Here is a 22,939-nt window from a genome sequence, read left to right as displayed (position 1 = left end):
CCGCCCCCTGGCTCACAGCTCAGTGGACATTTAGATGAGAAAATATATATTTGACACATTTAAGGAAAATACCAATAAAATAAAATAAAAATAAAAAAATGTTCCCTTTAGAATTTTTTTGCTCTTTTTTGCTCTAAAGAAAATAGTTGTTTTCTTTTACAATCATTCATCTTAGCAGTAGGATTTACATTAAAAGAGAAACAAATTAAGTTTGAGTGAAAATAAACATTTTTGCACTCTCTGGTCAACTGACTCAGTGACTCAAATGACTCAAGAAACCCGATTCACTTTGGTGAGTGACTCATTAAAACTCGATTCAGTAAAAAGAATCGAATTTACCATCACTAATCCACACTGATGTACAGACTGGTACTGGGGGCACTGGGGATACTGCAGTCCATGCTGCTCAGGGCTCAGTGAAGCAATGGTTTGTATGTAAAGCAGCTCTCTTACCTCTTTGCTTCTTGTCCAGGTGTGTGGAGTGGTGGGGTGATTTTCTACTGTCTGTACTGAATTACGGCTGCTCAATTAATCGAATTTTAATCTAAATTACGATCTGGGCTTTCAACAACCATTAAAAATGACTGAGCCGATTATTAGCACCTCCCTCGTGCTTTACTCTCGCGCTGCTCCGTGTGGCAAATCGAGCGCACCTCTCTGCGTTTCGAACACGCGTCACAACAATTATGAGGACCCGAGGGAAGCTCGGAAAGCTAAGCAGAAGTTATTTGGTGAGGAGAGGATAATGGCTGCTGAAGAAAGAATGCCGTTGGTTGAAAAGAGAGGTAAAACAACTTCAGTGGTGTGGAAACATTATGGGTTCGCGGAGTCAGACGTGGATCAAGTAGACATAGTGTGTAAACTTTGCTACGGTGTCGTAGCTGCACCACAGAGCAACACTACAAATTTATTCAATCATTTGAAGACCGCTCACAAAGTGACATACGATCAAACAATGAAGGAGCATAGAGAAAAACTCTCGACAACACCTGCTTCATCCTCACAGACCTCCATTCACACTACCCTGTAGAACGCGACTAAATATCCCACCAGCTCCCAGAGGCACAAGGAGATAACAAACGCGGTAACGTTTTTCCTCGCCAAAGACCACTGCTCAATTTCATTTATTTTTTATATTGCAAACATTTGCACTGTTATCAGTATTTGCACACTATTTTATATTATTTTTTGACAATCTTTAAAGCCATTATTCAATACATTGTTATTGTTAAATAAATATCGTCAAATAATCGAGATCTCAATTTCAGTGAAAATAATCGTGATTATCATTTTTGCCATAATCAAGCAGCCCTATACTGAATAATAAATAGTAATAATACTGCTGTCATTGATGACGATGTGGTTGTGAAACCATGCCATGCACGTTTCTACCTCTGATCTGCTTTGCTGCAAATTCTTCTTTAACTTTCTTTGGAAAGTTCTGATCAACATGACTGAGCTTTTCCTCGGGTTTGATAACTACAAGGTCCATCTTAAATCTGAGATTTTTGACTCTGAATCCAATTAATTAAGTTGCTTTTTGTGGAACACTGTGACGTATAGATATTGAAACGAGGTTCGCAAAGGTGAAAACAGTGAACTACATTTGCAGGCAGCATATTTCATTAATAATAACTATGGCATTATGACTGGGGCCGAGCCCCCCTATAGGTCGGATCTTAGAACTGCCTCTGCAGGCTGCTTTGTGTTCAGCTCGATGTGGTAAGTCTCCACCTTTGACCGTTTGGTAGTGCCAGAGAGTCAGAGATATTAAATGAGAGACTGCAGGAGACACCAGCGAAGAAGAAACCGACCCTAACGCAACAGCCTCCTTTAATACACATGTTTGTCCACCAGAAGGCAGCAGAGATACAGCTACTACAGCATTGCTACAGTAGGCGCAGTGCCCCCGATGCACGGTAAGTTGTGCCTTTGGAAAGAATATCTTGGGGTAAATTGTGCCACTGATTATGAAAGTAAAACATTATATTTCGATCTCAGAGACTGTAATGCTACATAAAAGCTAGACAAAATCAACACAAAATTACTTATCTAAGGTTTATTTAAAGTTATTTTACAACACCAAAGGCACATTTTATACAAGCCAATTGTGCCACATGAGCACATCAAAAGTCAGTTTTCTTACACAAAGCCTAGCACCACATGAACTTGTTGATGCTACCCACTGCTCCCTTCTGGCTGTACCACTAAGTTGTTGTGTTGTGGGTAGTTGTTTTTTTTTTTAATCTACATCTTCTCTAAGGATGATTCCATCATCACTTTCTTTGAAAGTTAAGATAGACGTTCCATTCACAGACCTATTACTACTTGGCCTTAAAAATTTTGCACCAGTGTCGGCACCACCAACCAATCCAACGTAGTTGTAGGATTCGGTTTTGCCTGCAAACTTCACAATGACAATCACAATTACTTTCAGATTGAAGTTCTACACTTTAAATAAGTTCCCAACTTTGCTTCTCTGTGAACTATCTGCATTTTGATAACTGGTAATGAGCATTTCCTGGGGAAATAATTAAATAATTATTATGTTCCCTATTACTTCCTCTTAATAAATGCACACGTAACCCAACCTGCTTTTAACTCTGATATCCCTGCCAGCTGGATCAAAATGTAATTTCTTTGTGCATATTCAAATACCATGAACTGGCTTTTGAGTATGCACAACGTAATGAACACATAAAGGCTGCTAGTGCCTTCATATGTTCTGCCAGTTCTTTCTCCATATGTTCATCAAAGACTTGATTGGCATGTCCAGATCTTTTATATCCTTTCTTAGCCTTAATTCTTTTCCATCTATCTTTTTCTTCTCCATATATCGATTTAATATCATCCTCAATATGTTCATCTTCCTCGCCACCTGACGAATGGACTGCCCCTTCTCCACCTCATTCACTCTGTCCATGCCCTCTAAAGGAGTGAAAGCCCTGTCTGTCCTCCCTGTTTTAACTCCATGGCATGATGGTTTATTTCTAATTTTGGTCTGAAATTAAGAATGCCACTGTGAAAATGTCATGGTCCTGAGTCTGTTGACTTTTGTGTTTATTAATATTATCCTATGTTCTTGTTTATTCTGTTAAGGTTTTCCTAATTAGATTTTGGTTTTGTGCTCCCTCTCTTTAGTGTCCAGTCATCCCTACCCATGTGTTTCCTCTGTTCTCTGTCTGCGTATATTTCCTGTTTTACTTTGAAGGTCTGTGTCTCTTGTCTCTTCAATTAGGATCAGCTGTGCCTCCCTCCTGTTTTGCCATTCCGCGTTTCTCTGCGTCTCTTCCCTGTGATTCTCCCTGAATGTCATCTCGTGTTTCACCCAGCGAATTATTATTTCAGGTTTGTTTAGCTAGCTCTCCCAGTTCAGTTTGTTTCTTAGTTTCCATTCTGGCCATCCTCACTTCTGTTTGTAGTCTCACATGTTGTAAATAAACGCTCACTCGCATCTCAGCCGTTGCCTGCATTTTGGGTCCTTTTTGCCGCAGTCGTGACAGAAAAACTGTAAAAATACATTCTACAATTACAATAAAATAATATATTTAAAATATTCATAGGTTGTGCCACTGGCACAAATCACTCCAACCCCACCATTTTGGAAAAAAAAACAAAAAACAACCCCATCATGCAGCAGTTTTGAGTTAACATAGGTGTGTAGACTCACGGTGTAGCTTACCAAAGCACTAAAACATCTGTGAAATGTTTTTAGACTTGTCTAAAACTGTTCAGACAAAGCAATCAAAAAATCTTGATCACAGAAATTTTACTTTGAAAGGCAAAAAAAAGTTTTTGAACTTAAATATGATTTACTCTCATGCAAGGAGGCTCTCTTCTTTACAGGATGAGTAAAATTGCTGACTCTTCAAAAATGTGCTGTCTCAGTGCAATTTCTTCTATGCTTCCTAGAAACAAAGAGGTGGCACAAATCACCCAACTTTCCCCTATTACTGTGACACAACTGCTAAAGTACTACATTATCCGTACTACTGGAGAAAGAACTACTACTCTGTGCTGTTTCTTTTCACACCGACAGCCAGTCACAACCCTCCTCCACTGTGATCTGTGCGGGAGACGGTTGTCACAGTGATGGCCACGTGGTCCTTTATACTCAGGATTGTTCTCCTCTCCTGCCCCCACCAACCTTCCTTCCCTTCTCACTCTCCTCCCCCCACCTCAGACACCTCCAATTATGTAACACCGCCTCTTCTCCTCCACAGCCTCCTGCTGAACAACCAATCAGGTTCCTCAACTCTGAGTGACATCACAGCTCAGAGGAAGGGCCTTAATTAATGAACCATGTGTGTGAGGGAGAGCGAGAGTGAGCTGGCTGGTTGCTGTGGTGATTGCAGTCACCTTGCAATGACCCATAATGCACCTGTGACTGTGAGAGACGACAAACCGGTCGTGTTTACTGGTCACATTTTCCCATCCTAATGTCACATGACATCACCTCATCTGATGGGAACCAATCTGCTGGTTCCCATCAGCAGATTGTTGTGTGTTCTGTAGTTCAGGCAGGCGGGATTCGAACTACCAACCTGACAGGTGAGAGGCTTCAATGTTAAATGGCAGAGGTTGGAAGCTGAATCAGCGTTACCTCAGCGATTTGGCAGCTGCCATATTGGTTTTTCCAGCAGGATGTTGTTTGGTCATGTCAGCACCTGTACAGCACCAAAGAGGACACAAAACGTATACTCAGCTTGTTTCCACCCTGGAGCCCTCCTCTAACAAACGAGTATGTTTTTTAGAGCATGTTTAGTGCCATCTTGTGGCAGTATAGAATGTGATGTCACTGGGTCTGTTGGCTGTTTTCTGCTAAGAGACTTTCATTGGTTTAACTAATGACAGATCACTGAGTGGAAAACAAGGAGTCCAAAAAGAGAGTGTGTGTTGGGGGGTCACTTTTGCCCAGCTGTTGGCTGCAGCAGCAACTTCATGTTAAAAACATCGATATATGGTCCACCCTCACTCTCTCTATCTATGGTTAGCAGTCAGTCAGGTTCTTCATTACTGGTTAGCTGCACTGAACCAGGAGAATTCAGCTAATAGCTGTAATGTTCAGTTTTATAAAGCTTTCTGAATGAGGGCTGTGGGGAGGAGAACTGTTTCGGTCATGTGACCGGTGCAGGTCGGTGCACCGAGCGAGCGGCACAGTCAGCTGATGTCCTTAGGATGCGATTGCTGCAAATTTTTTTTCCCCCAACACGTGTTCTATCCTTCCATCCTGCACTTAATTCCTTCCTTTCCTCTTTGTCTTGAATAAAGCATACATGGTGGTGGGATGGCGGTTGCCGGGTAACGGTCCTGGTGGAGCCATCACTCAGAGGAACGAGGAGACCATGAACACTGCTGTTTAAAAGCTGCCAGTGGCCTTTTGTTCAGACACAAAACTTTATTTAACATGCAACTCCTCACACTGTGCAGCAGCTGAATGGAGGCAGTGATGTCATCACCACCAAAAGAAGGAGTGGGGATCAAACAGTTTCCTGTCTGGGAGGATGTTCACGTGTTATCGATCAGGCTGATAGCTGATCAGCTGCTGGGGTGATCGGCCCTTTAAAGCTCACCACAGTAAATCAGTCAGCCATGTTCCCTTTCTTTGTGGGGTGTTCACTGACCCGTTGATGCGCATGAAGTACCCTGTTCTTTTTTAACATCTTCAGCCAATGGCAGGAAGTGGAGGCTGTGGAGGGCTGTGATTGGCTGCCGGGAGGAGTAGGGTGAGCTCGCGTCAAGGCTGCTGTCAGCTGACAACCCTGTAAGTACGGAGATACTAGGATTTCCTCCGAGTGAACGATGGCGAAGCAACAAGAGACAGCAGGGAGATACAAGGTTTCCTGACCACAAAGAAGCCCCCCCCCCCCCCCCCCCCACCACCACCACAACCACAACCACCACACACACACTCACTTACACACTCCTCCTCCTCCTTCATTTGCCCTTGTCGTCTCTTTCTGTTCGGTCATGAATAAATGACAATGGTCTGTGTGTGTCTATGTGTGTGTGTGTGTGTGTGTGTGTGTGTGTGTGTGTGTCTTGTGGTGTGTGGTGGTTGGGCATACTGCAGCCTCTCGACATGCTGATGGAGGATGGGGGAGGGGCATCAAGCTCTGAAAATGGATGAGGACAGGTGGGGGAGGAGCAGAAGATCTGGTTTGTATTCAGCTCTCACCACCTGATCCTGCTGATGCTGTCAGCACGGAACACCACACACACTCACAAACACACACAATGTTGTGGTTCTGCAGGTTCATGGTCCTGGACTCAGGTATGCTGCCTTCTATGATGCCTTCTCGCTACTTCCTGTGTAAGATCACATGATTTAAGTCTGACAGACCTCAGCACCCCCACAGAGTTTACCAACCGGTGTGAACCCTTTCACCCCATCCCTGTTACCATGGAGACGGGCATCATGGTGTGCTGTGCCTCCTCCCCTGCAGCAAGTTCAAGTCATTATTTATACAGGACAACACTGAGAACCCGACTCTGCCTTCAGCCTCAATCCATACTGCCCAGGAAGAACCTTTGACATAGAACCAGAACTTCAAACAAAGAACCAGAACCTAAATAAAGAACCAGAACACAGAGAGCCATAACTTTAAACAAAGAACCAGAACATTAAACAAAGAACCATAACCTAAATAAAGAACCAGAACACAAAGAACCAGAACTTCAAACAAAGAACCTGAATCTAAATAAAGAACCAGAACCAGAACACAGAGAGCAATAACTTCAAACAAAGAACCAGAACCTAAATAAAGAAGCACAACACAGAGAACCATAACTTTAAACAAAGAACCAGAACATTAAACAAAGCACCATAACCTAAATAAAGAACCAGAACAGAGAACCAGAACTTTAAACAAAGAATCACAAGCAGAACTTTAAACAAATAACCAGAACTTAAACTAAAGAACCAGAACACAGAGAACTATCATCTTCATGATGAAGAACACCTCTGACCCTGTAGAGACCGTTCACAATTACACTAGGTGATGTTTCCTTAGCCTGACCAAACAGCAACAAAGTCGTACTGTCTAAATTGATGGTGATGAAGATGATGGTGATGATGGTGATGATGATGTTGTATTGATGATGATGGTGATGATGATAATGTGATGATGGTGGTAATGATGATGCCGTTGTGATGATCGTGATGATGATGATGTTGTGATGATGATGATGATGTTGTGATGATGATGGTGATGGTGATGATGATGATAATGTGATGATGTCGATTTGATGATGATGATGTGATGATGGTGGTGATGATGATGTTGATGTGATGATTGTGATGATGATGATGTGATGATAATAATGATGATGATGATGTGATGATGTGATGATGGCGGTGACGATGATGTCAATGTGATGATTGTGATGATGTGATGAAGATGATGATGCTGATGTGATGATGATGATGTTGTGATGATGATGTGATGAAGATGATGATGCTGTTGTGATGATGATGATGATGATAGAATAGAATAGAATAATATAGAATAGCTCTTTATTGTCATTGTACATGTACAATGGTTTAGCGCCATCTTGTGACAGTACAGAACGTGACGTCACTGGGTTTGTTGGCCGTTTTCTGCTAAGAGACTTTCATTGGTTTATGTTAGCTAACTAGTGACAGATCACTGAGGACAAGGAGATCAAGGAGACCAAAAAGAGAACGTGTGTTTGGGGGATGCACATATACACATGAAACATGGTGAGCTAAACTCACACCTGCTGAGTCCTGACAGGTCTGGCTCAAAGGAAGTGTAGCAGGATGGGGACAAAGAGAGGGGGGGGTTGAGAGACAACCACGTGACCCTCGGCGGGTCTGTGCCCAATGGAATGAATGGACTGTAAATAGAAGCCAATGAGGATCTGGGGGCGGGTATAAAAGGCTGCGAGCCGCTTTAATCCGCAGCAGCAGCACGGACCCGCTCCAGAGCCGCATCCCGCACACCGAACCACAGGTATGAGCATCCGAGCCGACCAATCACAGCACAGCACATTCATACAGCCGTGCATCAGAGCAAGGGGAACGAGCGGGAAGGGGCGCACGGTCAGAGGGAGATGGAGGGTCAAAGAACAAAGAAACAAACAAACACACACACACACAAGGGGGGCTGCTGCAGACTGTGTGTGTGTGTGTCTTTGTGTGTGCGCGCGCGCGTTAACGACCTTGCGCTTCGTCCTGCGTGCAGGTGTTGCGCAGTCAGCATCGCCCGCGCGCACAAAGCTTCTTTACCGTGGTGGTATTTACGGTCAGCTGATTCATCTGCAGGACTGCTGCTGTGCGCGCGCAGCTTCAACAACAGCCTCCAAATATTATACAATTCCTCCCGAACCGGTGCAGCCGGAGACTGCAGCTCTGCCTGTGCACATTAATCAGTCTAACCTTCAAACAGTGCGCGCATGCTCCACCTCATTTTGACGGCTTTTTGGAGATGATGACGTCATTCAGCCCTGCAGAGTTCTAGCCAGTCAGAACCGGTCCGATTCAGTCGATTCTGTGCGCGCAGTGAGGCGCTGAAGGTGACCGCGGCCTTAATGATCTGGAGCGAACCATACCGAGCCAGGATCCTGTCTGCACTCTGCGTAAATACAGCCAATGGAAAGTAACAGAGTACTTTTACTGCAATTGTGAGAGTTACAGTAAAGATCAGAAGCTCATCAGTCCAATCAGGTTGTTGATAATCTATAACCTGATTGGAGGGTTTGAGGCGTTTCTAAAAGTTTGCAGGAAAAAAAAAATCTGATGTCGCAAAGATTTTTGCTGAGTCAGCATCTGAGTTTTTCACCTTCTGACTTTCCTTCATCAGCGACTGACCAGAGCTCAGGCAGTTTTATCAATCATTTTAATTGATCAGTAAACTGTGTCACATACACATTTTTTGTAATGATTATTTATGTTTGCTTAGGAATTAAAGGCATGTTTTTCTTCATTACATTTCCATTTTAATTGTGATGTTTTCATAAGAATCAATATAAATGTGATCACATGACCATAAAACCCACAAAAAGTGGCCTCAGTGGGAAGGGTCTGACCCAGCACCCTCAGACCAGGTTTGTGGAGAAAATGGGCCTTTTTATTGGACTTTCCTCTCAAAAACAATCAAGTGTATTTCATTGAGTAAACGTTTTACTAGCAGCAACATGTACATGAATACATGAATATTCAGACATTCAAATCACATCCAGAAATCTTCCAGAAGTTATCAAATGCATGCCTGAGTTTCTTCATCTTTGTGACCAGCCTCCTTTTACTTTACTGACTGAACTTTAGTGTAAAAGTTTTACTGTCAGTACAAATTTAGCAATAACTTGTTTAGGAAAGTGCTGTAAGTGATCGGTTTCTGTGTCTGAGATAGATTAAAGTGCAAATACATAAACTGTTTGATGCTGTAATGCTGTGTTATTGAACACTTTGACTGTAACCGATGGCTTTGCGGCAGGCGAGCAGCCCGGACGTCATCATGCCTTTTGGAAACACCCACAACAAGTTGAAGCTGAAGTACACGGCGGAGCAGGAGTACCCCGACCTCAGCCAGCACAACAACCACATGGCCAAGGTGCTCACGTCCGAAATGTACGCCAACCTGAGGGACAAGGAGACGTCCAGCGGATTCACCCTGGACGATGTCATCCAGACTGGCGTTGACAACCCAGGTAACCCCTCCCACAGTCAGCATTAAGAGCTCAAACTCTATTCTTGAACTCAAACAAAGGTAAGAAGTCCTAAACCAGATAACTTTATCATAAATGCCAGGTAGACACTCCTTCATCAAATGGTCACACATAAATGGCTCCCTAAAAACTGTGTACCTCTCTTCCAACACAATTCAACCTTCAGAAGAACCAGGTACCCCATTCCCAAACCACCTGAGCCCATCCTCCTCCTTAAACAGCCCCTTACCAAGGTGCTGGTCACTCCTCCCAAAATAAGAAAAATCTCCTCCAGACCAGCTAATTGTGCCAAGGCGACTGATTTGGCATATAAGTTAACACCTCCCTAAAACCTGACCAAATAACCAACTAAACAACTCCACCCTTAGACACTTGGACCACGTTCCATTTCTCCAAAACATCCTTCAGACCCTTGGTCCACCTCCTTGTCCAAGTAACTCTTCCTCAAAGTAAGACAACTTCAGCCTAGTCCAATAACCTTCAGAATAGGAACCAAGCCTCTATCCGATCCTTGTCCGGCTCTTACATAAGCCAGTTAAGCCTTCACCAGACATGTAACTTTACGTGTTTGTCACCTTCACATTGAGAGATTCTGTTAATAATAAACTCTTTAATTGGATAGACTCATTAGATCAAGGTAATTTTTGGTCTATAATTCCCACCCAAGGGCAGGACATAGTATTGACCTTCAGTCCAACCACCTGATCCTCCTCTTCTAATCCTCCTTAGTTCATTTAGCTCCTCTTAGTGCGTTAAAGACCATAACACACTATCCTACAAGGAAATTGTGAAACAGACCAAACAAACCCATCGGCACACTCCGTCATGTTTAGGTTTTCTCTCTGAAGTCAAAAAAGTCATTTTAAGGCCCATAGATGTTGGCTGTGACAAGGGGAAGTGACTGTCCATCCTTTCCCCTTACAGGTCATCCGTTTATCATGACTGTGGGCTGTGTGGCTGGAGACGAGGAGACGTATGAAGTGTTTAAAGACCTGATGGATCCAGTGATCGAAGACCGCCACGGAGGATACAAACCAACAGACAAACACAAGACGGACCTGAACCCTGACAACCTCCAGGTAAACGATAAACTCACCTGAAGCCAGTTCAAACACATCTCATTGTTTATGGAATTCATGACCAGAGCCTCAGGCGGAAAAAACATTCAGGACAAACCGATTTAAATACAATCATTACGGTACATACACTTAATGTCAAGGACAGGTGAACACACCTGTTACAGAAGATATGCTCATTCAGATGTAATGCTCTAATCTCAGAGCTGTCCTGGAGCTATTTCAAACAGACAAACCAAACACGAAAGGATTCACGCCAAAAACCAATCACAGCATTGTCAAAACTGTGTGTTCACATGAAATGGGCGGAGTTGGCAGCAGATTCATAATCACTAACATGGACAGGTGTAGGGCTGCATAATTCTGAGGAATTTAAAATCCAATTCAGACTGAAAGTCACAGCCTCAGCATCACTGCCCATCAGCAGGACAGAGCTCTGGAGACAGTTTTATTCTTTCAGCTGCAGCTTTATTGGCATTAAACTGTCAGGCAGTAATAACCTAAATTCAAACCTGTGAGTTGCTGAAAGGTTTAACATCAGGTCTGGAATCAGTCTGTTTCAGCATGCAGAGGAGGCAGCTGCTCCCTGAGCTCATCACAGGTAAAACTACCAACCTGGACCATCAGCACACAGGAGTCTGAGATCTTTGAGCATTGGTGATGCTATTTTCCACAGAACTGATTATTCACTAGGGTACTGAATTCTTGCATGTGATGTGTTTAACCCAGACATGAAGTCCTACCCAACAACAGGTGACTCTTAAACTCTTTATTGGCTGCAAGGCTCAATGATTTGGTTTTGGTGTGTCAGCTGAGGGTGGTGGTGACCTCTGAAGGGTGGGTGGTGGTGGACTCTGACCCTCCTGTTCTTGTGTCTCCTTTGTGTTTCAGGGTGGAGATGATCTGGATCCAAACTATGTGCTCAGCTCTCGGGTTCGCACAGGACGCAGCATTCGTGGCTTCTGTCTGCCGCCACACTGCAGCCGTGGAGAGCGACGCACTATTGAGAACCTCTCCATTGAAAGTACGAGGTCACTTCCTGTATCTTCTGCCGCATGTAGCATCATCACTCTGCCCCCTGCCTGCAAACTGCTGTATTATACCTCACTGTCAGCACTTCTACTGTAGATCACTGTCATTCTTCGCTCATTGAAGCTAAAGTATGTCCTTCAGTCAAAGTTATGTTCTTAGCAGAGCCTGACCTTCTGACCTGAAAGTTCAGGTTTGTCCCTCCTTCTTAAACCAAAATGTCACTAAAACCTTCATGTAAAGAAAAATGCTGAAGCATACTGTAGTGTGCTTTTTAAAGATCTGAGCTGCTCCAAATAACAAAGATTTTAAATTAACACTAATCTAAAAACTGTGTTTCATGATTGGAGACTACATGTGTAAACCTGAACTTACACTGAACAAAATATATACACATAGATTTTTTTTGGTTTTTGTTTTAACAAACTTGAGCTCAAGATCGAGGTTTTTTTAAAAAAAAACAAAAAAAAAAAACGCTGCTTCATATTCATCGGGAGATATTGCAGCGTTTAGCGCCATTATGTAACTGACCTGAGGAAAAAGCTGGAGAACGAACGGAAACAGACCTTTAACTCATTTAAAATGCAGCATTTACAGACTCGAGCATCTGACTGAAACTCAACACTTCCTGTTTTGTTTGTTCAGCTTTGGGAAGGACGTAAAGAAAAGGTCAGACTCAGAGTCTGTCTGAGCATTTCAGAGCACCGTCCATCACACTGATGCTGATGTCAGTTTCAGAGTAAAATGAGAACAAACGGATTCTAAATCAGGTTTTTATTGTTTGTTAAATTCAGTTTGAGTTTAAACTGTGGTGGTGCGTTTAGGGACCGTCTGATGCAGCAGTTTCTTGTGGTCCTGCTGAGGTAGGTGAGGTACAAACTCTCGTCAGTCAGGCTTCATTCAGCTGGGTCTGCAGCTGAAGAGGATAAGTCTTTATTTAGATACTTCCCATGATGCCTCATCGAGTGTGTCAGTGAACGCAGCAGCAGATCAAACTCTTACATAACCCTGAGCTGAGAGCCATCCTGCTGAGACTGCTAATGAGACCAACAACTCGCCATTTAAAACCTGTCTTTCATATTCAAATGCGATTGAGCCGGACTGTACCGGTTAAAGCCGGCAGACCTGAGACTCTGCTGCCCCCTGCTGTCTGAGCCAGTTCCACACCTGCTTTAAAGACTTCAGGAACCAGGAGACGTTTAACTGAGCCATTCTGAGACCCACAGAAATGCGGGTCTCAGAATGATCATGTGATCTCTGTATGATTTCCTCAGCTGTCAGGCCGACTCCTGACCACCTAAACAGTTCAGGCTGCTCAGGTATCTCTGCATCAAAGTGTGAGGAACTGGTACTCTGTTTTCCTGTAGAAAGTCAAGACACTCATCAGAGTAAAGGTGACTTTTTTTATAGGTAACGTTCAGGTATGGTGGGTAAAAATAAAATGTGATTAATGAGAGATGCTGGCAGGAAACTTCATATGATTTGATATCTAAAAGGGGATGAAATCTAAAGGGGGGTGAAACTTCCTGGTCACCTTTAGTGAAACAATTAAACCTTTAATTTGCTTTTATTTTGAAAGTCAATACCTGTCCCATTAAAAGTGATTCTGTGAAACAGCTCCATCTAGTTCAGTTGACACCACTTCCTGTTTGCTCACCTGTCATCCTGAAGTAGGGTTTATGTGTACCTCTGACCTTTGACCTACTGTGTGGTGGCTGCAGCTCTGGCCTCCTTGGAAGGAGACCTGAAGGGGAAGTACTATGCTCTGAAGAACATGACCGAGGAGGAGCAGCAGCAACTCATTGATGACCACTTCCTGTTTGATAAGCCTGTGTCCCCGCTGCTGCTGGCATCTGGCATGGCCCGCGATTGGCCCGACGGCCGTGGCATCTGGTCAGTATGTAACCCTACAAGTGGGGTCGGGGTGGGGGGTATAATGAAGTATTGGTTTGGAAAAATATGACTCCAAAGCCAGAAATTGATTGAAATTAACCTGATTCCAACAGAATGAAGAAATGCTGAGAGAGAATAAACTTTGAGCTAGAGCGTCTCAAATATGTCCTTTTTCTGAACAAACACCAGTATAAAAATAACTGTAATGAGAGACAGAATAAAAAATAACCAACTGAGTCGAGGTCAAAGTTCAGAACAAAAAATACTGACTCAGAATGGAAGATTCATACATTCATTAAAAACAGATGTAGGTGTAATAAAAAAGGTGAGTCTGATTGAATAGAGGTAAAAGTTGGAAAGATTAATAAAAAAAGTGACCAGAAATAATCAGTTCAAAGATGAGGAATAAACATCAGTTTGCTCATGGAATAAAGAATCGCAGCAGTCCTTGGTCGTAGTGTCAAGCTCACTGAACATCCACCCGACCACCACATCCACCCCTGTAGACAGCTTCATGTTCAGCAGGACTCAAAAATCAGAACAAGATTTTTGCTGTTGTGTTTTTTTGTTTTTTTTTTGTTTTTTTGTTGTTGTTTTTTTCCACAGTGCACCTTTAAATTTAGACAGAAAAATTGGGTATTGAACATCATCTGACCTGCTCTGGAGTTCGAGTATCTAACGGAAACTTCACGTTTCTGCAGCTTATTTTCAAATCAACCAGTGCTGAACAAGTGCCTCTTAAAAACATGATAATTTAATATATCTAATAAATACATAAGTCTTTACTTTTTTAATTTTATTGAAAAAGTGATAAACAAGTCTCAATTTAAGCTGTATTAAAGCCAGGTCATAGCATTTGTATTAAATACTGATTTAAACAGCAGATTTGAAGCAGCAGGAACTCCCAAACCATGGAAAGCTTTCAAATCTTCAACCTAGAGCAACTGGTTATATAATTAGACTGATCTTAAAGGAATGTGAAACTATCAAAGAGACTGCTGGGAGTTTGAACGATTGGTCTACAGTGTTAAAGTGAAAAGGTGGGTGTCATCTGCATAGTGAATTAAAAGGGATGAGATGGGGAGCCATGCTTTCTGAAGCAAGTAGAATGAAAAAGAGCAGGACCCAGAATGGATCCAAGAGGGACTGGGTCAAAAACAACCAGAGAAGCATCCTTCCAAAGTGTTTTAGCATTTGGTATTTTAGAGCAGCTGAATGTGAAAATGTCAAACCTGTTTCTAAACAGTGGTGTTCTGTGGTAGAGTAGCACTTCCTATTCCTGTTCCAACACACAGTGGTGTTTTTGTGTAGATTTTCTGTCTTACCCTATCTAAAAATTACAATTCAATTCAATAAAACTTTATTGATCCTTAAGGTTGACCCTGAAGGAAATTGGGTTAAGGCTGCCGACCTTTGCCAGCGCCATCTTACCCTTCTGACCATACATACATTACAGAAACATCACATGGGGAAGACAGGTCAGAGAGGTATAGCAATGGAAAATGCACAACATAAGGAAAGACGAGGAGAAAAAAAGGACTCCCCCTAGACTGAGCTCCAACAGGGAGATCAGTTTGAGAACAGAAAAAAAACACCTCAGCACATAGCACATGAATCATCACATCTTACGACATAGAAGACATAAGCTTTGATGGCGTTTGGAGGGGGTGGGGGGGTGAGCGTAGGTCTGTGTCAGTGTACGTGTGTGTGTGTTCCGTGTTCAGCCGAAAGAAAGTGTCCCTTCACTCGGTTAAGCAAAAGTCAACAATCTTCGGTCGACGCGGGTGGCCTTGAAGGAGGGGGAAGAGAGTCACAACACAGTCTTGTTATCTAAGGAGAATTTGTTATTCCTGTCAGCTTTTGCCTTGAGCATCCAGCTGGCGCCAGGGGGGCCGCATGAGATGAAGATGGTAGTTGTTTTGGATAGTGCGAACAAACTTTTCCAATTTTACAGTAGTCTAATGTCCGTCACTGGTCACCAGGTCTCTCAATTCCCGTTGTTCTTCTTCAAGATGTTATCAATATTGCAGAGCCATGAGCTTCTCCAAGATCTTATCCATATTGTGTTCCAAAAAAACACAGTCTGAGTACTCACTGCCCTGCCCATCGTCTATCATGTCGGCCAGCCTTGTGGGATTTTGAACAGCTGTAGGCGCTTCTTGTTCTTCGATAAGCCAGGTCCGAGCCAGCTCCAATCAGCCAGAACTCTGTTATCATGGTTCCGAATTGGTAGATCTCATTCAATGTCCTCCATCGAGAGTGTCGCCAGACACACGACGCAACCGACCATCGAGTATCTGGCAGCAAACGTCTCTGCAGGACAATCAGGCTCTCCCAAGCCCAGGAGTTGTCAGTTTCGTTAATGGACCGGTTGATCAAATCCATAATTCTCTTTAGGTTTTTTAGAGAACAAGTCTGGGAGACTCTCTTAGAGTTAGAGAATAAGCGAGACTATACAAAAGACATGAGAAGCCAAGCAGGAAAGATAAGGGAGAGGGGAGAGGAAGAAGGAGAAAGTGCGACTGCCTCCGTCAAGAGCCAAGAGGAAAAAAAAAGAAAAAAAAATTTACAAACTTTTAGATAACTTCTTATTTCATAGTGTAATCTTCACGTACTTCATCCGAAGCTCACTCTCTGTACTGACTCGCTAATTTATAGTCACAGTATTCACTCACTGTATCGTTAGGGTTTTGCTATCTTAGCAAGTCGGCTACGAGCTAAGCTATCAGCATGGCATCTTCACCTGTCCTCCCTGCAATTTCCTGCTCATTGTGTCAGATGTTTAGTTACTCCTCAGCCCCCTTTAGCAGTAATGATACTTGTAATAAATGTAGCCTATTTGCAGCTCTGGAGCCCAGGATCACTGAATTGGAGACTCTGTTTCGCACCCTTGAAAAACCCATAGCTAGTCAGCCCACTGTATCCGGTGCAGCCGAAATTAGCATAGGCCCCGCTAGCTGTCCCCTAGCAGACTGCCTCAAGCAGCCAGGGAAACAGGATGGCTTGGTGATGGTGAAGAGGAAGCATAGTCTTAAGAAGAAGCCCCAGGTACACCACCAACCTGTTCATGTGTCTAACCGCTTCTCCTCACTCGGCAACACACCCGTCAGGGATAAAACCCTGGAAACTGGCGATTCTGATCTTGTTAGGAGAGATGGCATCCATCCTTAAACATAAAAAATCACAAAGAAAGAACAATACAGTATCCTCAACAGCACCAACGAGTAAAACAGTGAAATGTGGATTGTTAAACATTAGGTCTCTCTCTTCCAAGTCTCTGTTATTACATGAATTAATAATTAATCAACAAATGGATTTACTCTGCCTTACTGAAACCTGTTTGCAGCAGGATGATTATGTTAGTTTAAGTGAATCAACACCACTGAGTCATTCTAACTGTCAGAAACCTCGAAACACAGACCGAGGGGGGCGGGCGTTCAGCAGTTTTCCAAACCAGCCTATTAATCAACCAATAACCAAGACAGACTTTAAAATTCATTTGAAAGCCTGATGCTTAGCCTTGTCCACCCCTGCTGGAAAACTCAAAAAACAGTTTTATTTGTGATCATCTATCGTCCACTTGGGCCTTACACAGAGTTTCTGTCTGATTTCTCAGACTTTTTATCTGATTTAGTACTCGGCTCAGGTAAAATAATTATTGTGGGTGATTTTAACATCCATGTAGATGCTAAAAATGACAGCCTCAACACAGCAATTAATCTGTTATTAGACTCAATTGGCTTCTCTGAAAATTTCAAAGAACCCAACCACCACTTTAATCACACTCTAGATCTTGTTTTAACACATGGCATAGAAACTGAACATTTAGCAGTGTTTCCTGAAAATCCTCTCTCCTCTTATCATTTCCTGATAACATTTAAATTTACAATAATTGATTACACAGCAGTGGGGAGCAGACTTCATCACAGTAGATGTCTTTCTGAAAGTGCTGTAACTAAGTTTGAGAATATAATCCACCCACTGTTATCATCTTCTATGCCCTGTACCAACACAGAGCAGAGCCGCTACCTGAACGCTGCTCAAACAGAGGTTGATTATCTTGTTAATAATTTTACCTTCTCACAACGTATGACAATAGATACTGTAGCTCCTGTGAAAAATACGGCCTCAAATTAGAAATACGTGACTCCCTGGTGTAATTCTCAAACACATAGCCTAAAGCAGATAACTCGTAAGCTGGAGAGGACATGGCATGTCACAAATTTAGAAGATCATCATTTAGCCTGGAGAAATAGTTTATTGCTTTATAAGAAAGCCCTCCATAAAGCTAGAACATCTGGTCATCACTGATTGAAGAAAATAAGAACAACCTTAGGTTTCTCTTCAGCACTGTAGCCAGGCTGAAAAAAAGTCAGAGCACTGTTGAGCCAACCATTCCTTTAACATTAACTAGCAATGACTTCATGAACTTCTCCACAAATAAAATTTTAGCCATTAGAGAAAAAATTACTCATAGTCATCTCACAGATGTAACATTATCTACAGCTACTTTCAGTACCATTGATATATATGATCAAGCTATCCCTAATAATCGGCTATGTACCACAGGCTTTCAAGCTGGCAGTAGTTAAACCTTTACTTAAAACGCCATCTCTAGACCCAGCAATCTTGGTTTATTACAGGCCAATCTCCAACCTTCCTTTCATATCAAAAATTCTTGAAAGAGTAGTTGTCAAACAGCTACTTGATCATCTGCAGAGGAATGGTTTATTTGAAGAGTTTCAGTCAGGTTTCAGAGCTCATCACAACACAGAAACAGCTTTAGTGAAGTTTACAAATGATCTTCTTATGGCCTCTGACAGTGGACTCATCTCTGAGTGCTTATCCTGCTAGACCTCAGTGCAGCGTTCGATACTGTCGACCATGCTGTAGGTATTACAGGTACTGCGCTGGTTTGCAGTGGTTTGTATCATATCTATCTAATAGACTCCAATTTGTTCATGTAAATGGTTAATTATGGAGTTCCACAGGGTTCAGTGCTAGGACCAATTCTGTTTACATTATACATGCTTCCCTTAGGCTGTATCATCAGAAGGCATAGCATACATTTTCACTGCTATGCAGATGACACCCAACTTTATCTATCCATTAAGCCAGATAACACACACCAATTAGTTAAACTACAGGAATGTTAAGACCTTGATGGCCTCTAATTTTCTACTTCTAAATTCAGATAAAACTGAGGTTATTGTATATGGCCCTGAAAATCTTAGAAATATGGTATCTAACCAGATTCTTACTCTGGATTCATTACCTTGTCATTGGAGTAATTTTTGACCAGGACATGTCCTTCAATGCACATATTAAACAAATATGTAAGACTGCTTTCTTCCATTTGCGAAATATCTCTAAAATTAGAAATATCCTGTCTCAGAGTGACGCTGAAAAACTAGTTCATGCATTACTTCTAGGCTGGACTACTGTAATTCATTGTTATCAGGATGTCCTAAAAACTCCCTGAAAAGCCTTCGGTTAATCAAAAATCCTGCAGCAAGAGTACTGACAGGGACTACAGAGAGAGAGAGCATATTTCTCCCATATTGGCTTCCCCTCATTGGCTCCCTGTTAAATCCAGAATTGGATTTAAAATCATGCGCCGCGCATAAAAGGTCTTGAATAATCAGGCCCCATCTTATCTTAATGACCTTATAGTGCCATATCACCCCATTAGAGCACTTTGCTCTCACACTGCAGGCTTATTTGTTGTTCCTAGAGTATTTAAAAGTAGAATGGGAGGCATAGCCTCCAGTTTTCAGGCCCCTCTTCTGTGGAACCAGCTTCCAGATTAGATTCAAGAGACAGACACTATCTCTACTTTTAAGATTAGGCTTAAAACTTTCCTTTTTGCTAAAGCATATAGTTAGGGCTGGATCAGGTGACCCTGAATCCTTGCTTAGTTATGCTGCAATAGGTCTAGGCTGCTGGGGGATTCCTATGATGCATTGAGTATTTCTTCTTCAGTTCACACTCTGCAATTAATTATTAGTCATTATTAATCTCTGGCTCTCTTTCACAGCATGTCTTTTATCCTGCCGTCCTTCTCTCACCCCAACCGGTCACGGCAGATAGCTGCCCCTCCCTCGTCCTGGTTCTGCCAGAGGTTTCTTCCTGCTAAAAGGGAGTTTTTCCTTCCCACTGTCACCAAAGTGCTTGCTCAAAGGGGGTCATAAGATTGTTGGGTTTGTCTCTGTATGTATTTTTGTAGGGTCTACCTTACAATATAAAGCACCTTGAGGCGACTGTTGTGATTTGGTGCTGTATAAATAAAACTGAATTGAATTGAACAAGTATCTATACTTCTACTTAATTACAGAATGTACTTTTGCCAACTCTGGTTTTAAACGATGCCAAAGTGGCTTCAGAGACTTAAAGTCGTAAAACCGTGAAACGAGTCAGCATTGTGCACTTCTTGCAACCTCGTCCAAGTCGACAGCTTCTGTGAGTTTCATTCCAAGATGAGACTCTGAGTGAAAATTAGATTAAATCAAGATGTTTCCAAGAGAAAAGCTTTTGTTTTGGCGAGACGTGTAGAAAACTTGAAGCCAACTTCCTGTTGGCCTTTGGACTTCCTGTCATTATAATAATAATAATAATGATACATTTTATTTGAGGGCGCCTTTCTAAAACCCAAGGTCACCTTACAAAGAGAAAAAGATATCAATAAAACAGTAGATTCAAATAGATTCTAGTAAATTAAATTACAAAAAACAACAAAATACAAAAAACAACAAATAAAAACAAACAAAAAAACCAAATAAACAAGATTTGACAGCAAGTAAAATCTGTATTAAAGCGAGTAAGCCAGTTTAAACAAGTAGGTTTTGAGTTGTGACTTAAATAAGGGAAGGGAATCTATATTTCTTAAGGCTGAAGGAAGTGAGTTCCAGAGCCGAGGAGCAGAGTGACTGAAAGCTCTGTGCCCCATAGTGATAAGGCGAGCAGAAGGAACAACAAGATGAGTGGCAGATGAAGATGTCAGAGAGCGGGAAACAGTGGTGATATGAAGCAGATCACAGAAATAAGGAGGGGCAAGGTTATAAATACACTTAAACGTGAGAACTAAGATTTTGAAATTTATCCTGGGCAACCAGTGAAGCTGTTGAAGAATTGGGGTAATATGGTCTTTTAAGGGAGTACGAGTTATGACCCGAGCTGGAGAATTCTGAAAAAGTTGAAGTTTATGGAGTGACTTATTGGGGAGACCAAATAAAAGGGAGTTGGAATAATCGACCTGGGAAGTAATAAGACTATGGACAAGGATGGCAACCGCATGGGGAGTAAGGAAGGGACGAAGTCGATTAATGTTACGTAACTGAAAGTATGCAGACCGGGTTATGTAATTAATGTGAGACTGAAATGAGAGAGTACTGTCGAGTATGAAACCCAAACTTTTTACCTGTGGGGAAGGAAGGATGGGGGAATTTTCAATATTAATGGAGAAACTGTGAGATTTGGTTAAGATAGATGCTTTACCAACGAGTAAAACTTCTGTTTTATTACTGTTAAGTTTGAGATAATTGAAGGAGAACCATGATCTGATTTCCATAAGACAGTTCGAGAGCGAGGTAGGTGGAAGGGATGAATTAGGTTTGGAGGAAATGTAGAGCTGGGTGTCATCGGCATAACAATGAAAATTGATATTATATTTTCGGAATATATGGCCAAGAGGGAGCATGTAGATAATGAAAAAGGGACCTAATACTGAACCCTGGGGCACACCAGCAGAAACGGGAAAGAAACTTGAAGAGTGTGATTTAAATTGGATAAACTGAGCGCGGTCTGAGAGATATGATGCACCAGGCAAGTGGGGTGTGACTAATGCCAATGGATGCTAATTATGCTCAGGAGGATATTATGAGAAATGGTGTCAAATGCCGCACTAAGATCGAGAAGGATAAGGATGGTTAAAAGACCAGAATCAGCTGCCATCAGGTCATTAGTAATCCTTAACAAAGCAGTTTCTGTACCATGATTGGGGCCGAAAATAGACTGAAATTGTTCGTAGAGATTATGGTCACTGAGGTATGAGTGAAGCTGGGAGGCAACAACTTTCTCAAGGATTTTCAAAATAAAGGGGAGGTTTGATACAGGGCAGAGATTATCAAAATTATTGGGATCTGCACCAGGCTTTTTGAGAATTGGAGTGACAGAAGCAGTTTTCAAAGATGGAAGAATAACCTCTTACTCACCTGCAGGCACAATGACAATAAGACATTCCTGGTTTGGGTGAACGAGGAGGATCATCTGCGTGTCATCAGCATGCAGAAAGGAGGAAACATGAGGGAGGTGTTCACCCGGTTCTGCACTGGCCTCACCAAGGTCAGCACGCCACTTCCTATTTCCCTCACCCCATAGTGTCACACCTGAAGCCATCTAACCTGTCTCACCTCTCTCTCTGGCAGATCGAGGAACTGTTTAAGGAGCGAGGTCATGAATTCATGTGGAACGAGCACCTGGGCTACATCCTCACCTGCCCGTCCAACCTGGGCACCGGCCTGCGAGCTGGCGTCCACGTCAAGCTGCCAAACGTGAGCAAGCACGAGAAGTTCGGCGAGATCTTGAAGAGGCTGCGGCTGCAGAAGCGAGGAACAGGTAGGAGCACGCACAGCAGACGGGAAGGAACACCTGTCCCTCGCTGTCTCATTCATCACTTCCTGTCTGTGTCTAAGGTGGTGTGGACACTGCAGCAGTGGGTGGAGTCTTTGACATCTCCAACGCGGACCGCCTGGGTTTCTCAGAGGTGGAGCTGGTGCAAATGGTGGTGGATGGCGTTAACCTGCTGGTGGAGATGGAGAAGCGGCTGGAGGCCGGAGAGAGCATCGATGACATGATGCCTGAACAGAAGTGACCTGTTTCACTGTAACCTCTAGCCCCACCCCCTCATCCCCACCTATCACCCCTTCCCCTCACTATAACCAATCAGAAACCGTCCTGATGCTATGGGACGTTTAGAGCCGTTCAGTTAGACCTCAGTCTTCCAACACGTGAAGGGTTTTCTACTTCCTGTCTCACCTGTTGGACTCACCTAACACCTGAAATCTCTAATAAAGTCTCTGTGGCCCAAACTATCACAGCTGCTGCTCACCTGTCTTCATTCACACACACACCTTCTCACAGTCCACACCTACGTGACGGTCACCGACCAATCACATCCGTTAGCCTCAATGGCATCTCATTCTGAGGTGCCTGATGGTTTGAGGTCACACACTGATGATGGTAGTGGTTTTTTT

The 22,939-nt window shown here is 42.8% G+C and overlaps 1 protein-coding gene across 1 annotated transcript; it reads left to right on the top strand.

The window, feature by feature from the left end:
- Window positions 1–7,871: 7,871 nt before the first annotated feature.
- LOC134642978 (creatine kinase B-type) lies at window positions 7,872–22,777 on the top strand. The gene is made up of 8 exons (XM_063495121.1): window positions 7,872–7,976; window positions 9,459–9,672; window positions 10,615–10,769; window positions 11,658–11,790; window positions 13,517–13,688; window positions 21,905–22,028; window positions 22,112–22,301; window positions 22,379–22,777. The coding sequence occupies exons 2-8, from the start codon at window positions 9,480–9,482 to the stop codon at window positions 22,555–22,557; spliced, it is 1,146 nt and encodes a 381-aa protein (XP_063351191.1). The 5' UTR covers window positions 7,872–7,976; window positions 9,459–9,479; the 3' UTR covers window positions 22,558–22,777.
- The last annotated feature ends 162 nt before the right edge of the window (window positions 22,778–22,939 follow it).

This window comes from Pelmatolapia mariae, linkage group LG15, assembly GCF_036321145.2.
Source record: "Pelmatolapia mariae isolate MD_Pm_ZW linkage group LG15, Pm_UMD_F_2, whole genome shotgun sequence".
Classification (NCBI taxonomy): Eukaryota; Metazoa; Chordata; class Actinopteri; order Cichliformes; family Cichlidae; genus Pelmatolapia; species Pelmatolapia mariae.
Note: the sequence above shows the minus strand (reverse complement) of the source record. Positions and strands in the feature narration are given on the sequence as shown.

What these genes read in the sequence shown, in the direction of transcription:
- LOC134642978 (XM_063495121.1), top strand. Translation starts at nt 9,480, where the DNA reads ATGCCTTTTGGAAACACCCACAACAAGTTGAAGCTGAAGTACACGGCG. An exon ending in GACTGGCGTTGACAACCCAG is followed by an intron (nt 9,673 to 10,614) that starts GTAACCCCTCCC and finishes TTCCCCTTACAG; the next exon opens with GTCATCCGTTTATCATGACT. An exon ending in TGAGAACCTCTCCATTGAAA is followed by an intron (nt 11,791 to 13,516) that starts GTACGAGGTCAC and finishes TGGTGGCTGCAG; the next exon opens with CTCTGGCCTCCTTGGAAGGA.